Raw genomic sequence first — 16,325 nt, forward strand, 5'->3', positions numbered from 1 at the left:
TCTGGGGTTATACTGTAATAATGAAATTAGATATATGTACCCCAGGGTAAGAGAGAGGTGTGGTGATAAGAAGAGTATGATTGATAGAGCTTAAGAGGGTTTGTTGAAATGTTTTGGACATATATAGAGAATGAGTAAGATGTTGACAAACAGAATATAATTGTCATATGTGAAGCAGATAAGAAGGGAGGACTGAATTGGTGATGTAAGAATATTGTGAATATGGTTTTGAGTACTCGGGGCCTGGATGTGGAGGAGGGTGAAAGGCATGTATAGCATATCTGTGGTGAAAGACATGCTGTCAGTGGACTGAACCAATGCATATGAAGTGACTAGGGAAAAAAATGGAAAGGTCCGTAGGGCCTGGTTATGGATATTGATAGTTCCATATGATGACAGAGTCTTTGATGAAGAATAGTCTCTTGAAAAGCAATAATGTAAGATACTACTTGGTTGCACGCAAAGCAGGAATGAGTTCAAAGTAAGTGCATACACCTACAGTGAGTCTCCCTACTTTATTGGTTTATGTTAGAATGCTCTATGCATCTGCAAAGTAGTGAACTATATACATGGTCTTGTCTAATCAGGGCTTACAATTGGCAAGTGCATATCAGTGATCATTGTCAACATTTCAGCAACCAAGTAGCTGGAATGCGGTTCCCATTCTGTAATGTAGCAATTGGACATTTTTCTTTGACTTACAAAAGTCATGTAGGGATGACCTTTCTATAGCTTATCATCTGTAATTATTGTTGTATAGTTTTTGTTAGTTTCATCCCTACATTATCTTATATGTATGAAATGTTTTTATTATTTTCATCAGAGTGAAGCAACTATACAATTTACCACTCATGATATGAATTGAGATTGGGTGTGAAATAAGAGGCTCTATGCTGTTAATCCATTCTCTTGAATTCAAAATGAGTTAAATATGATATTTGGGTCATAGATATATAAATTTGTTCAAGATATTAGATTTTTATTTTTATATTTTTTTTATTATACTTTGTCGCTGTCTCCCGCGTTTGCGAGGTAGCGCAAGGAAACAGACGAAAGAAATGGCCCAACCCCCCCCCATACACATGTATATACATACGTCCACACACGCAAATATACATACCTACACAGCTTTCCATGGTTTACCCCCAGACGCTTCACATGCCTTGATTCAATCCACTGACAGCACGTCAACCCCGATATACCACATCGCTCCAATTCACTCTATTCCTTGCCCTCCTTTCACCCTCCTGCATGTTCAGGCCCCGATCACACAAAATCTTTTTCGCTCCATCTTTCCACCTCCAGTTTGGTCTCCCTCTTCTCCTCGTTCCCTCCACCTCCGACACATATATCCTCTTGGTCAATCTTTCCTCACTCATTCTCTCCATGTGCCCAAACCACTTCAAAACACCCTCTTCTGCTCTCTCAACCACGCTCTTTTTATTTCCACACATCTCTCTTACCCTTACGTTACTCACTCGATCAAACCACCTCACACCACACATTGTCCTCAAACATCTCATTTCCAGCACATCCATCCTCCTGCGCACAACTCTATCCATAGCCCACGCCTCGCAACCATACAACATTGTTGGAACCACTATTCCTTCAAACATACCCATTTTTGCTTTCTGAGATAATGTTCTCGACTTCCACACATTCTTCAAGGCCCCCAGAATTTTCGCCCCCTCCCCCACCCTATGATCCACTTCCGATTCCATGGTTCCATCTGCTGCCAGATCCACTCCCAGATATCTAAAACACTTCACTTCCTCCAGTTTTTCACCATTCAAACTCACCTCCCAATTGACTTGACCCTCAACCCTACTGTACCTAATAACCTTGCTCTTATTCACATTTACTCTTAACTTTCTTCTTCCACACACTTTACCAAACTCAGTCACCAGCTTCTGCAGTTTCTCACATGAATCAGCCACCAGCGCTGTATCATCAGCGAACAACAACTGACTCACTTCCTAAGCTCTCTCATCCCCAACAGACTTCATACTTGCCCCTCTTTCCAAAACTCTTGCATTTACCTCCCTAACAACCCCATCCCTAAACAAATTAAACAACCATGGAGACATCACACACCCCTGCCGCAAACCTACATTCACTGAGAACCAATCACTTTCCTCTCTTCCTACACGTACACATGCCTTACATCCTCGATATTTAATAGATATAAAATGAATGATTTTATGTAATTACCACTGTAGAAAGCTTGCTTAACCCTTTGTCTAAGAGTTTTTGCATATTTTAGGTTGTCATTTTGATGCCAACACTGAAAACACTCCTCAAACTGTTGCTAAAGATGGAACTCTTAGCCAGCGAGACCGTGAACTGTCTACTGTTACAGTTGCTCCCTCTACTCAAACTCAGATTGAGGAGGTAGGAAGAGATGAAGCAGGAGATAATGAAGGTGTCTGCCAAAGTCGATTAGCAACGTGTGGGTCAGTGCGTAATAGCAGTTTTATGTCTGCTAGGGGAATAAATATGTAAGTATATAATTTCATTTAACTCATGTACTTCTTATAAAAGAGTCCTTTCTCTCTGAAAGCACTTTCCCAAACATTTTGAAGTTGTATTTTATATTTTTTCTTCAAAATGCACCTTATTACATCTACAGTACCTAAGTTGAATTTCATTTTCCACCTGTAAGATGAGGCTGACAATTATTGTCGGTAATTTTGGATACTTTTATAGTCACTTTTGGAATTTAACTTACTTCTTGTTTTTGAATTGTCCGGAAATTTGAATTTAAGTTTTGATATGATAAGATAATTTTGATATCCTATAAGAAAGACTGGATCAAGTGCTGAGCTTTGTGTTACATCCCAAGTTACTACAAAAATTTGGATGTTTTACCATTAGCTTCTTAGCTAACTACATATATTAGCTTCTTAGCTAACTACATATTGTAATATCAGGACTGTGAGCTATATATTGTGAAAGAAAATTTCATGTGGAACTTTATCAAAAACCTTATGGAATCCCAAATAGATGGCATCATATGCTATCTTTTTTTGGACTAGGTGGTATATATTTCATTTAGAAAATCCTTAAAATTTTTAAGACATGGTGCTTTGGAAATCATGCTGTTTATTACTTTTTAATTCTTTTATAAGATTTTTGTAATTGTATCCTGATCAACAGTGTCCATCATTTTAGTATGTGCTAATTGGGTAGAGTTTTGTGTATATTTTTTTCACATTATATAACTGAGTAGGACTTTATTCTTAATAAATGTAAAGTAGTGAGAATGGGAAAGGTTGAGAAGTAATTCAGATGTGACTCGTGTATGGGTAGAAATAGGTGATAAGAATCAATTTGTGAAAGAGAGTGTGATGTTGACATTGTAGTAAGCTTATCCCCAGATGTGGAAGAACCAGTAAATTAATGAATCAAAACTGTATAAAGTATTTGTATAGCAGCATAGCTGTTCTGTCAGTATTTCAGAAATGTATTGATTGACAATTTTTTTCTTTCATAATAGAAGCCCACTAACAGATGATAGTGGAGGAGACAACAACATCCTTGTGGAAGCTAATAGCACTACGGAGGAGCGACCACACAGTCCATTTGATTGGAGACAAGTTCAGGTAAAAATCTTTGAAACTTTCTGTGTTGTTAACAGGTACTAGTTTTGAAAGGATAAAAAAAAAGCTTTTATACATTATGTATGTTGGTTGACATAAATCTTGAAAGCTTACTTCCTTCATGTTATGTCTTTGACAAAAATGAAGTTGATGGGTCTCAAAAGCCAGATAGTAATGTAAAGATAAACTTTATTTGATAGATATGATGTGATCAATTATCATCTTATTGATTGTGTAAAAGAACTAAAAGTTTAATCATACTTCATAGTAAACATTGGAGATGTAAAAGGTTTGGTGTATTAAAAAGTGATGAGTGACAGATTGTTATGTTTAGAGGAAATTCTTTATGAAGCACCATGCATTATACTGAGAAAAAAAGATATGTAGATAATGTGATAGATTTCTGTTTAATGTGGATAGGGAGCTGTGGTTTTGGTGCATTACATATGACAGCTAGAGACTGAGTGTGAACGAATGTGGCCTGTTTTGTCTGTATTCCTGGCGTTGCCTCAATGAAGCAGGGGTTAGCGATGCTGTTTTTTTTGTGGAGTGGGGTAGCCACAGGAATGGATGAAGGCAAGCAAGTATGAATATGTACATGTGTATGTATGTAGTGTCTGCATAAGCGTATGTATATACTGATATGTATATGTGCATATGTGGGCATTCATTTATATGTATATGTGTGTAAAAGTGGATGGGCCATTCTTCGTCTGTTTCCTGACGCGGGAAACAGTGATTATGCATAATGAATAAATAGATATATTCTGTTTGATTTATTGATAAATTGTTTCTGATGTATAGATTCATTGGAGATGTTTGCTAGGTTTTAGTTTGATATATTGATGAATTATTCCTAAATTTCAAATTTGATACAAGTCAATAAAGTGATATATTGATAGATTATTCCTAAGTTTTAGATTTGGTACAAGTCATTAAAGAACACTCATATTATAAATGTATTATTTTTCATTGTACTCCTTTATTACACATAGGTTATGTTAATTAGTGATTCCTATCAATCAATCTATCTATCTATATACCTGATGCCTGTTCCCTCTGGAAATTCCCTCAAGGGGTGGTCATAGCAAAAAGTCTGCATAAATGGTGAACTTCAGTGCTGCTTTGTAGCCTTTAATGCTTCACCCTTAGCAGGCATCTGGCAGAGGTCAACTTTAGCACAGTGATTCCAGTCAACAAAACATTTAGATTGCTCCAGTTTGCTACATTTTTAAAAAACTGTAAATATTGCTTTTTTTTTTATTTCACTCCAAGGTAAGCGATGATGAAGGACGTGATCATGACTCAGCAAGACCCGATACACGAACAGTGAGTACCTCACCTGATCCAACACTTGAAGATGAAGAGGACCGAATCTGCCCAATGTGCAATGCTGTGTTTCCCCGAATTTTCCCTCAGGATGCATTTGAATCCCATGTTGTGAGTCACTTTGAAGTTGAGAATGGCTTTGAAGTTATTGCATAGTTTGCACTACAGGGCAAAAATTTCATTTGTTTTGAGTAAGACAGTGCTAGTCTTATGAAAAAGAGGGGCTGTTAGTTACAACCTTTTTATTGTAAGAGAGCTGTGATTCTATAAATATTCCAAGGCATTAATGAAGTTAAGGTGCTTAATGTTGAGGAACATAGTGGTACTGTAATGCTGTACTTGTGCTCCTGCATGGTACAAGTGAGTGTATACAGTGGTATGATACAGTATTCTTAGCTCTAAGTTTGGAGTGTCATGGTGAGAACACAGACATGCATTATCTAATATCTGAACGATGTAGAAAGTCTTTGGAACATTTATCTTGGTTATGATTATTTTTATGCATTTGTGAATTTTTTTTTATGTCAGCTGAGACAACATGGGCAACTGAGGCCTTAATCAAGGCTGTTTCCGGTGGGGCAGGATGGTGCCGGGAATGGATGAAGGTATGCAAGTATGAATATGTACATGTGTATGTTTTTTTTTTTTTTTTTTTTTCCAAAAGAAGGAACAGAGAATTGGGCCAGGTGAGGGTATTCCCTCAAAGGCCCAGTCCTCTGTTCTTAACGCTACCTCGCTAATGCGGGAAATGGCGAATAGTTTGAAAGAAAGAAGAAGTATATATTCATATTTTTGTTTATGTATATATGTTTATGTATGTGTGTGTATGTATTGAAATGGTTTGGTCACATGGAGAGAATGAGTGAGAAAAGATTAACAAAGAGTATATGTGTGTCAGAGGTGGAGGGAGCAAGGAGAAGTGGCAGACCAAATTGGAGATGGAAGGATGGAGTGAAAAAGATTCCGAGTGATCTGAGCCTGAACATACAGGAGGGTGAAAGGTGTGCAAGGAGTAGAGTGAATTGGAATGATGTGGTATACCAGGGTCGATGTGATGTCAATGGATTGAACCAGGGCATGTGAAGCATCTGGGGTTAACGATGGAAAGTTTTGTGGGGCCTGGATGTGGAGAGGGAGCTGTGATTTCGGTGCATTACACATGACAGCTAGAGACTGTGAACGAATGTGGCCTTGTTGTCTTTTCCTAGTGCTACCTTGCGCTTGCGTGTGGGGGGAGGGGGGTGCCATTTCATGTGTGGCAGGGTGGCGATGAGAATGGATGAAGGCAGCAAGTATGGATACGTACATGTGTATATATGTATATGTCTGTATGTATATGTTGAAAAGTATAGGTATGTATATGTGCGTGTGTGGATGTTTGTGTATACATGTGTACGTAGGTAGGTTGTGCCATTCTTTCGTCTGTTTCCTTGTGCTACCTTGCTGACGGGAAACAGTGACTAGGTATGATAAAAAAAAATGAATGAATGAAAAATAGATAAAAAATGCATATACATACACATACATATATACATGTACACATCTACATATTGATACTTGCCTTCATCTGTCCCTGGCACCACCCCATCCCACTGGAAACAGCATTGCCACCCCCTGCATCAGTGAGGCAGCACGAGGAAACATACACAGGAAGGCCACATCTGCCTCCACTCATTCTCTAGCTGTCATGTGTAGTGCACTGAAACTACAGCTCCCTGTCTACATCCAGGCCCCACAGACCTTCCCATGATTTACCCTAGATGTTTCACATGTCCTCGTTCAATCCTTTGACATGTGACAGCACATCAATATTTATCATCCTTGGGGATAGGAGAGAAAGAATACTTGCCATGTATTCCCAGCTTATCACAGAAGGTGACTAAAAGGGGTAGGAGTTGGGGGCTGGAAATTCCCCCCTTCTGTTTTACTTTTCCAAAAGGAAAACAGACGGTGGCCAAGTGAAGATTTTCCCTCATAAGCTCGGTCATCTGTTTTTGGCGCTACCTTGCTAATACAGGAAATGCATAGACATTTGTATCAGATAATTGTTACTGATTTGATTATATGTCTTTAAAGGGACTCATGACTGGTGCAATTTTTAGAGCAAATGATATAATCACAGTTGAATAACTTTTGTTTCTGTTGATACTGTAGTTTATATTCATAAACTTGTAGTCTGAAAATTCTGTTCAAGTGAAACCTGAAACCCTGGATAGAATTTATCAGTTGTGTATCATGCAGGAAGTCTATACAGCTGTCTGCCTTGTTTTATCAGTAGTTGAAGAATAGTGTTAACTATTTAGTAGTTAGCTTATGCAGTGTGTGGTACAATCTGTGATTTCAAAGTCAGTTGGCTTGCAAATGTCAGGCTGCCCTTGACTGCTTACAGAGGAGGAGTTGACCACTCTGTTACTACTTTGCTTTGCCAGTTTACAGGTTTGATACTATGTCTAATGGAGACAGGATATTAAGCTCTTGCCCATGTAATTCTGGAGATATACAATCTATCCATCTATCTGTATTCTTGATGATTGTTCCTTTGGGGAACTGCCTTTAGGGGATGGTCATAGCAAAAGAGTCTCCATAACTGGTGAACTCCAATGCCACTTCTGGTGCCTCACCCTTAACAGGCCACTGGCAAAGGGCAATTTTTGCACAGTGTTTTCAGAGACTTATACCTAATATTCTCTGTTAAAGTTCCAACCTGGTACCTCTACCTAATTCTCCTGCCTAATGTTTGTACCTACTACTACTACCCAATGCTTCTACCTAATGTTCGTACCTACTACTTCTACCTAATGTTTCTACCTAATGCTCCTGCCTACTTCTTCTATGCATTGCTCCTACCATTTTGCCAAAAAGTTGGGCTAGTGCATAGCACTTACTGCAGAAAAATCAAGAGTTATGAAGAATCAGTTTGTGAGATAAGTGTTATCAGGTGTTATGTATGACAAAGAAAAGACAGCTATCTTGGTTAGAGGAGTGCAACTTGACAACAACGTAAGTCCTGGCTCACTACACAGTCATAGCTAATCCCACTGACCCCCCAATACCCAGGTGAGTAGTACTAGTGATATACCTCCCTGGTCAGTGACTGTTCACTTCTCTTTTACGTATGTAAAATTCATACTTTTCATCAGATAGTATGTACAACAGAAAAGTTGAAGATCTAGATATTAGATACTAGAAATATGTAATGACTGTTGATGGATAGATGATGATTTTGTGTCATTTATTTTCTGCTCTGCACATTGGCAGATTTCATTTGAATTGTGGTCCAGTTATTGATATGCAGTCATTTGTTAATAATCTTGATTCTAAGAATATGCTGACTGATGTACTACTGTATCTCTCAGGAATTTCATTAGTGTTAAATCCAAAGTCAATTCATTTAGATAAGGTACGTGAGCTTAAGAAAAAAAAAGCTGTGTGCTGCTCCTGATTATGAAAGCTGTGATGTATATAATGATTATTCAGGAAATATTCGCAGTAATCAACATACCATTTGTTTAGTTGCCCTGTAGAATAGAGATTTACATGATATGCCTTTTATGTGTTACAAATGCATATACACCTTTCCCCACAATGCATATTAGGTTCACTAATGAATCCATGAATAGAGACCCTTATAGAATGTGAGACAATTCCCAGAACCTCCGAAAGTCCCCTGTTTTCATTCCTGCTATGAAAAAAAAAGGTGTATTCACTAATTTTTTAGAACTATTGATATAGGGAGCCTTTCCACTGATTTTACACAAGTTTAAATGTATCATTTCCTGACTTTGATCTGCCTGGATTGCCAACCAGTCAAAGAATGTCTAACTTTTTGTATTACAAGCATTTAGTTACTAAGACCAAACAACAGCCTTCTTAATTTTCTTTGCCTTTTTAAGAATATCTTACTGATGCCAGATTTAGGAAGGCAGCAGAATCACCCTTGTCATTTTCTGAAATTGATTGAAATTAGAGACATACATAAGTGAAGCCACATTTAATAGGCCTATGCATAACATTGCAAGTTTTTTTTTCTAGATTTTCATACTGAATTTACCAAATTCGTAACTTATTTTTCTCAACATATAGTAGAAAACATATATAGTTCATCGATGAATGAAAAAGTTTACTTTCATTAAAGTATGTATCCAAAGAATAATAATATTCTATTTTAATGAATTCATATTTAATGCTTCATCTGTATAGATAAATGAAAGATTGAGGAAGAAAGTGTAGGATGTAAAGATAGCAAGAGAAACCTTTATGGATCATGATATGTTGATAGCAAAGATGAAATTAGAACAAAGTTGGAACTTAAATCTAGAGGAGTAAGAAATGAAAAGATTAGAGTGACAATGGAGATACTATATGACCAGGAAGCAAGTCTTATATCAGAAAAAAGTAGAGGAAAAGAATGGCCAAGAGTATAGATACTCGTGTGGATTATGTAAAGAGTATGTGGTACAAACATTCCATGTTTATCTAAGAAGATACATTCCCGGAAAATGCTTTGTTAAGCAAACATTGAAAGCAAGCTACATTTTTCTCATATTTCCATTAAATAGTTTGAGATGCATTCCATAGTTAAATTTATCAATCCCAGTACCGTGAAATTGCCACTGAGTTGCTTACGTGACTCTTCTTCACTGTTTTTGTAGTGTTAGCTACACATTAACTGTGGTACAGTAACAATGCAGAATGTACAAATGACAGAAGTAGTGGTGGTGGTATGTTGTCGTGAGTCTTCATTTTGTGTTTACTTGGTAGACTTAATCATTTATACTATGCATGAGCATAATCAAAATCATAGATAAACTTATGCAAAATTATGTGTGTAGGTAATGGAAACCATACCATATGAATAAACACTAAAGATGGCTAAGGAGGCTGCATATCAAAGCTTGATATCTAAATGTCAACCACAGGCTGACTCTCTATGCTACTTTTAGAGGAACTTGCACAAAAAACAGTATAAAGAAGGCTATAGAGATCTCTGCTTCTTTTCATTTGTATAACTTCCAGTAGCACAGAAATGCACTGGTACTTGTCTTAAGGATGTGATCATGGCATTTGTTATGTTCTGTGATGATCTTTAAGACTGTTTCCACATGGCTGAAAGACTTGGACAACTGTTTCATAGTTTATTGATGAAAGGTGAGTACATCTTCATTACCCTCATTCTCATCTCTCCCAGTGTAGCTCACTCTTAATTATTCTACCTTCATCACCTGCTCATTAGAAAGGTCCTGTCATTAAGACTCCAACAACACCATCAGATAAAATGTAATGACCTGTTCAAAGTAGATATCTTAGTTAAGGCCCTCAATCATTTTTCTGGATGTTTGGAAATGTCCCCCCTGAAATCACATCGGTTGTGGACACATTTGAGCCAGAGTTTTTTCCAAACTGTTGATTGTGGCTGTATGGTTATGCATTGTAATATATCTGTCCACCAATCTGTAGGTAGATGAATAGGCAGGTAACAGAGAGATCAACAGATAGATTCTCCTGGAAACATGTTATCATTTGCTCCAGAGCTATAAATGAGAAGCAAAAGTTGGTGGTGTGATGTAATTGATGTAAGAGTAACAACAAGACTTGTTGAAATACATCAAGTATAATGGTGATTCATGTGATATAATAATAAGTGTTACTTGTCCTTGATTTTTTGCTCTCAGTTTTCCAAAGAGGCTTATCATATAGCAGATGACTTAGGAGACTGCAAGGCAATGATTATCTTTCCATTTCTTAGTGACATTCCAGTAATTTGCTGGTTTTTGCATCTTATTTATTAATATTTGTAAGTGATATTGACTTCATGTATTCATGAGCCATAAAGTGTGTTGAGTGCCAGGAACAGCAGGAGAGTGGTGGTCAGTTTGCATTGTGACTCTTGTACCAGCATGGCTGAAGATATATTACTTAATGTTAAAATGTAAGCCATGATCAATTGTGGGAACATTGAGTTTGCCTATATTTTTTTGTGAACCATATTCGCAGTAATTTCCTTTTCGTGTGAAAGTTAGTTGTACGTAATGAGCAGAAATTGCCACCAAATTTTGTTTATGCATTAGACATGATATCTAGTGACTGGATGCTTGCAAGTAAGGCCATTGTTTCTTGTGTTTCTGACACTCCTACTAAGGAGGAATAGGCCATTATATGAAAAAAAAATCATGAGTATGTAGTTAAGTTTATGTTAGCACACCACAGAGCTGTACATTTGCATGTTTTCATGCTACATTTAAGATGATCAATCATTAATTGGACTACCATTCCATATGTAAGCTAGATTAGATTGTCCCCATTTCATTACATTTTCAATAACCCTCTTGGACCTGGATTTGATGAAGGGTGTATAAGGAAGGCTGTAAAAAAGACATGCAATGAATATATGTAATATCGCCTGCTGTGTGCATTTGGATGTGGCTTTCAGTAGTTTTTGCAATTGATGTTTTGCTGATTGCTGGCTTACATTATTAGCAAGATCAGGCATTATTCAACAAACCACTGTGTTCAACAGACTATGTGAATTTTTATAACTCAAGGAAGGGCCAACTTGGTGTCTGTTCATGTCCATCCACATCTAGACTATGAAAGATCTCCTCCTTATGCTTATCCTGACTTCTAGTCTGTCATTTTTTTGAGTCAGGTTTAATATCACCTGTAGAATTGATGAAGCTATTTATATTTTTTCTGGTCAGATCCAGCCTTGATGTGGACAATTATGTGTATGATTAGTGCATTTTTATATGAAAGATTGTTGATTAGAAGAAAAGAGAGAAAATATTTAGAATCTACATAATACAGTATACACAAACACTGTAAGGCTATGGTTTATTCAGACATTACTCTGTGGATCATTTTCTATAAGTCATGAAATTCCAAAATCCAGACCCTGCTTGGCCCCATGAAGTTTGGGTTTTCAAAATTTTACCTGTATTTATGTATAGCCTACATGATATGCATATCTCCATCATATATGGCACAAAATTTGCTTATTTCTAATTTAGTCCACTGATAATCATGAAAGTACGTGACTCAGAATATATACAGTACCGTAAATCAGGATGAATTTTTACACACATATGCCTCCCACTTTTTTCAGAGTGAGGGAATGAAGATAGAAGCAAGAGATATGAGTAACCTACACAGTAATATAGAAATTTTGGGACAAACAGGGCAAACAATGAGGGTATGTGAAAGGCAGCAGGGTGAGATAGTCAGTACACAATCATATGACGACAAGATGGTATGGACAATGTAACTGCATAGCTGGTAATATATTGTGTACATGAATAGGATTTTCTTAAGGTATTTTGAACAAGTTAAATGTATGAACAGTGATAGATTGTGTATGTGAAAGAAAGTTTTGTTGAGATAGCATGAGCATGCTAAATGAATAGCTGATGATGGCCCACCCACATGAAAGTTTGAAATGGAGTAGAGACGTGGAAATGCGGGAGACAGCGACAAAGTATAATAAAAAAAAAAAAAATAATTTTCATTGCCTGTGCAAGTGTTAAGGAGAAAGGTAGACTATGCAAGAGTTGAACAGACTTGCCAAGTGCATTGCTAAGGTGTAGAGAAATGTGATAAAATGCCTAGGAAAATACCCAAGTGCTCACTGAAGATGCTTGTGAAAAAATATCACCAAAGGGAATAGAAATTAATTCTTAATGATTTTGTATTATTCGAATTGAATGTATTTGAAGAGCCTTGTAACACCAAATATAATGTTGAAGATGTGCATGATTTTTAGTTGTTAGCAAAATTTTGTTGTTTCACTGAGTGGATGTTTATTAACCTGTTTATTTTTCTTTGAAGCTTGTGATCTTGTTCCACCCCATGTACTGTATGTGGAAACAGATGCTGAAATAATTTGATAAGATAAAGACAAGTACTGTACAAGTACTTGTGAGTTTATTCATACATGATGTTCTGGAAAGATGGGCAGAACTTTCCTTTTAACACTGCAAGGTTGTACATTTGTAAATTGTCCTGACTTATATATTGTTTATACAGTACATTTCTGTAATCCTCTGTCTTAGTTATGAGAATTGATATTTTGTCACATTTCTATTAGTTATTAGTAGTTAAGGGTTCAATTTTTTAATGACTTGATTCCAAAAAGAATTTATACCTAAAAGTTGCGTAGGTTGTGTCAGAAATTGAATATTCCAGTATTAGATCCATTTTTACTTTATATAATTTTCTGTTAGGATATGTCAAATATGAAAAATAGAATATTAAGATGTTGCTGGTGAACATAAGCAGGGAAAAAGGACAAATATCTGAACTGAATGCCAAACATCAGGATTAATTTAGTTGTAACATTTTTTGTTAGTTGTAACATTTTTTGCTGTTGATTTTATGTGTATTATGATATAATGTCTTTTTATATAGATATTGTATATAAAAATGTAATATCATCAGTTTTAAAATATATATATTGCATTATTTAATAAACTTCAAAAATATGATATGTTCATGTATTATCCACATTTAAACAGTAAAATGATGTATGTTTGGGAAAACTGGCAGTAGTGTTTAATTGTATTATATAAAGCACTGTATTATATAAAGCCTTCCATAAGTCAGAGTCGATGATATCAAGTGGCAACATGTTGTCCACGAAGAAAGTGATTAACTAATTAAAAACAAATACAAATGCATTACCTTTCATTATAACTAACAGACAAAAAGACTTTTTGACAAACTTAAGTATTAATTGAATTTGCTGACCTTTTCAAAGAGAGGCTCGGTGACTCTAGAGTCCAGTCATGGTCTCCTGCATAGTCGACTGAACCATGATCATATGCCTCTCTTCTCTGAGGTGTTCCAGACAGTCGCTTGGCCGCTTCTTCCTTTTCTGGATTGCCACCCAGTCCTTGATGTCAAACTGGTTCTGAACATGAGAGTGGTGTCTGTAGACATTTTGTCTGAGGCCGTTTTGGCTCTTATTGCTTGTCAAGATTTATTTCTTGTTTGGCAGACACAGCGTGCACTTGTATTCCAGGTTCTGCAAACCCTTGGGGCCCATGTGTTCAAAATATTTTGTCCAGGTGCAGCCAATGGTTACCAGGTTCAGTTTTTCTGCTAGGAGCTCCAGTACCTTGACTTGAGGTTGAAGCACTGACAACATTAGGCCCTCCTTTGCCTTTAGGTGTTGAAACATGTTCATTTTCAGCGTCAGTCTCTTTCTGAGTCTTCTTGATGAAACGAAATATTGTTTTTCTCCAAAGAATCTTTAGTCGCACCAAAAACATTCATAAAGATGCTGTGTGAAAGGTTACTGTATTGAGTTGTGTTATACTTAAAGTAAGTATATTGTAGTAAAAACCTGAAAAGAGACAGAAAAGGAGAATAAAAAGCTTCAAAGAATGTCGGACTCTCCAAAATTGATTGAAAATAGACCATCAATCCTCATTCTGGTCCTAACTGGGAAATGGATTGACTTTCCCAGTCATGGTCCTCATAACAGACCGAGTTCCAGGAATTCAATCATTTTGGAACTCGATCCTGCCCACCTTTGTATGTCTCCAGTCATTTCTTACATTAATTGAAATTCAGTGAACTTTTGAAGCATTTATGATAATAGTGCACTCCAGAAGCACACATTTGAACCTTTAACATTCAATCATTGGTTTCCTTTCCATGCTTATGAAACTCATTTTCGTACTCCTCTTACATAATGTTACACAACTCCCATAAACCCATGGTTCATTGAAATGCTTTTGCGTGACTTCAGATACTAATACACTGTATTGTCAGACATAATGTCTAAAGAAATTCCTTGATTTGCAATGTGAGAGAATTACATTTTTTTAGGCACACCATATCATGCTTTGCTCTGGGTGCCAAACACCCTCAGTACGCTATTGATTTACACAATCTATGTAATATCTCCCTTCCTCCTAATCAGATTTGGTTTTCATAACCCCCAACCAGAACTTAAGAACTGAGATGGTATTGAAATTGTGGTGGAAGTTTTCAATTTTTATATACTATGGTTGTCTACCTGACCACTGGAGACAGCTAAGCATCCCTTCCCAAACCTTATTTAAGTTAGCACCCCAGTAGTTTTGGTTACATACATATATGCATACAAACTTGCAGTCCTCGGTGGTGTGGTGTAGTGGGTAACGTTACTGACCACAAGTCAGCATGGCCCTGCCCTGGGTTGGATCCACATGGGTTTGAATCCTGTGCCTTGCAGTCAGGCTAAAGCCAACCCAGGTTTTCATTCTTTCCTTGGGACTGGTCAATAAATTTGCACATGATTTAGGCAGGTGTATATACACTCTTAGGAGTGGAGCCATGGAACAATATAAACAAGATTAAGAGACAGAACAACATGAGCGTAAAATTCCCTGGAACACACAAATATAATCAGATGAACACCAGAGGGTGATCAACCCATGTAACTATACATTGAGATGTTAACCTTTAACATAGTGTACTTGTTCAAAAAAATTTTTGCAATGCAGTTTAGTTTCCTTGGTGTTAACTTAGCCTTTCCCTGCTATAATGTGTCATACTAAAAACATAACTAAACACATGATAAAGAAGGCATTCAGGAAAAATGTGTGTATAGCAGTAAAAGATAGATTTGAAAATTTAGAAAAACTCATTTTTGAATTCAGCTGTTTCAATGTTACCTAGTCAACTGACATAAAATTGGTAGGTCAACTCTGAGTGACAGTCTGTGAGAGAGACCCTTTAGTGCCTTCTGTCTTACCATTAAGCCTGGCAAGGCTACGGTAAAGGTTGTTGCCCTAAGGAAGAAGACCTTCATAAAGTTCAAGTTTGCTATCATCAAGAAAGTAGAAAATTAGTGCTATGTCCAACATGAAAGCGTTAATAGTGTATCTGTCAGAGGGAGTGGAATTTATTTCAGCTGCCAGGTATTTTGCTGAGATACTGAAGGTAGTTGATATGATTATCTATATGCCAAAATAAAATTCTGTTTGTTGGAGATACCTAGATACTGGATTTTTTTACATGATCAAGTTATATAAAATTCAAAAAGTAGTTATGAGGTATGTCATGATTTTACTCTCCATACCTTTCTGAACCTAAGTCTTGCCAAACAATTAGTCTAGTTTTGGGGGCAAGACAATGATTTCAAAACTTTTCTCATTCTTGTTTAGAATCATATCTAGTTATTTATTTTAACACACAAATATCCAGGGAACAGTTATACCATTGAAAGATCCAAGCTAGAAAGTCATAAGATAGGCTTAAAAACTATTTACCATGAATCATTCATTTCAATAAGTACAAGAGAGCATAGAAATAGTTTTTTGAGTCATGTTAAGGGTAAGAAGACAGTATTCCAATTTCGTGAATACCAATAGATGATTTGAACATATCTTAGGAAATATCCACAGAACTTCAAAC

At 36.6% G+C, this 16,325-nt stretch overlaps 1 protein-coding gene across 1 annotated transcript in view; it reads left to right on the plus strand.

The window, feature by feature from the left end:
- The window catches only part of spn-F (Protein spindle-F), a 40,356-nt gene extending 26,951 nt beyond the window's left edge, over positions 1-13,405 (plus strand). The window contains exons 7-9 of the mRNA XM_071675359.1: positions 2,264-2,498; positions 3,497-3,602; positions 4,875-13,405. Coding sequence (XP_071531460.1) covers positions 2,264-2,498; positions 3,497-3,602; positions 4,875-5,084 — 551 coding nt within the window. The 3' untranslated portion in view covers positions 5,085-13,405. The remainder of the gene's footprint in view (positions 1-2,263; positions 2,499-3,496; positions 3,603-4,874) is intronic.
- Positions 13,406-16,325: the final 2,920 nt, after the last annotated feature.

This window comes from Panulirus ornatus, chromosome 20 (genome assembly GCF_036320965.1).
Source record: "Panulirus ornatus isolate Po-2019 chromosome 20, ASM3632096v1, whole genome shotgun sequence".
Taxonomy (NCBI): Eukaryota; Metazoa; Arthropoda; class Malacostraca; order Decapoda; family Palinuridae; genus Panulirus; species Panulirus ornatus.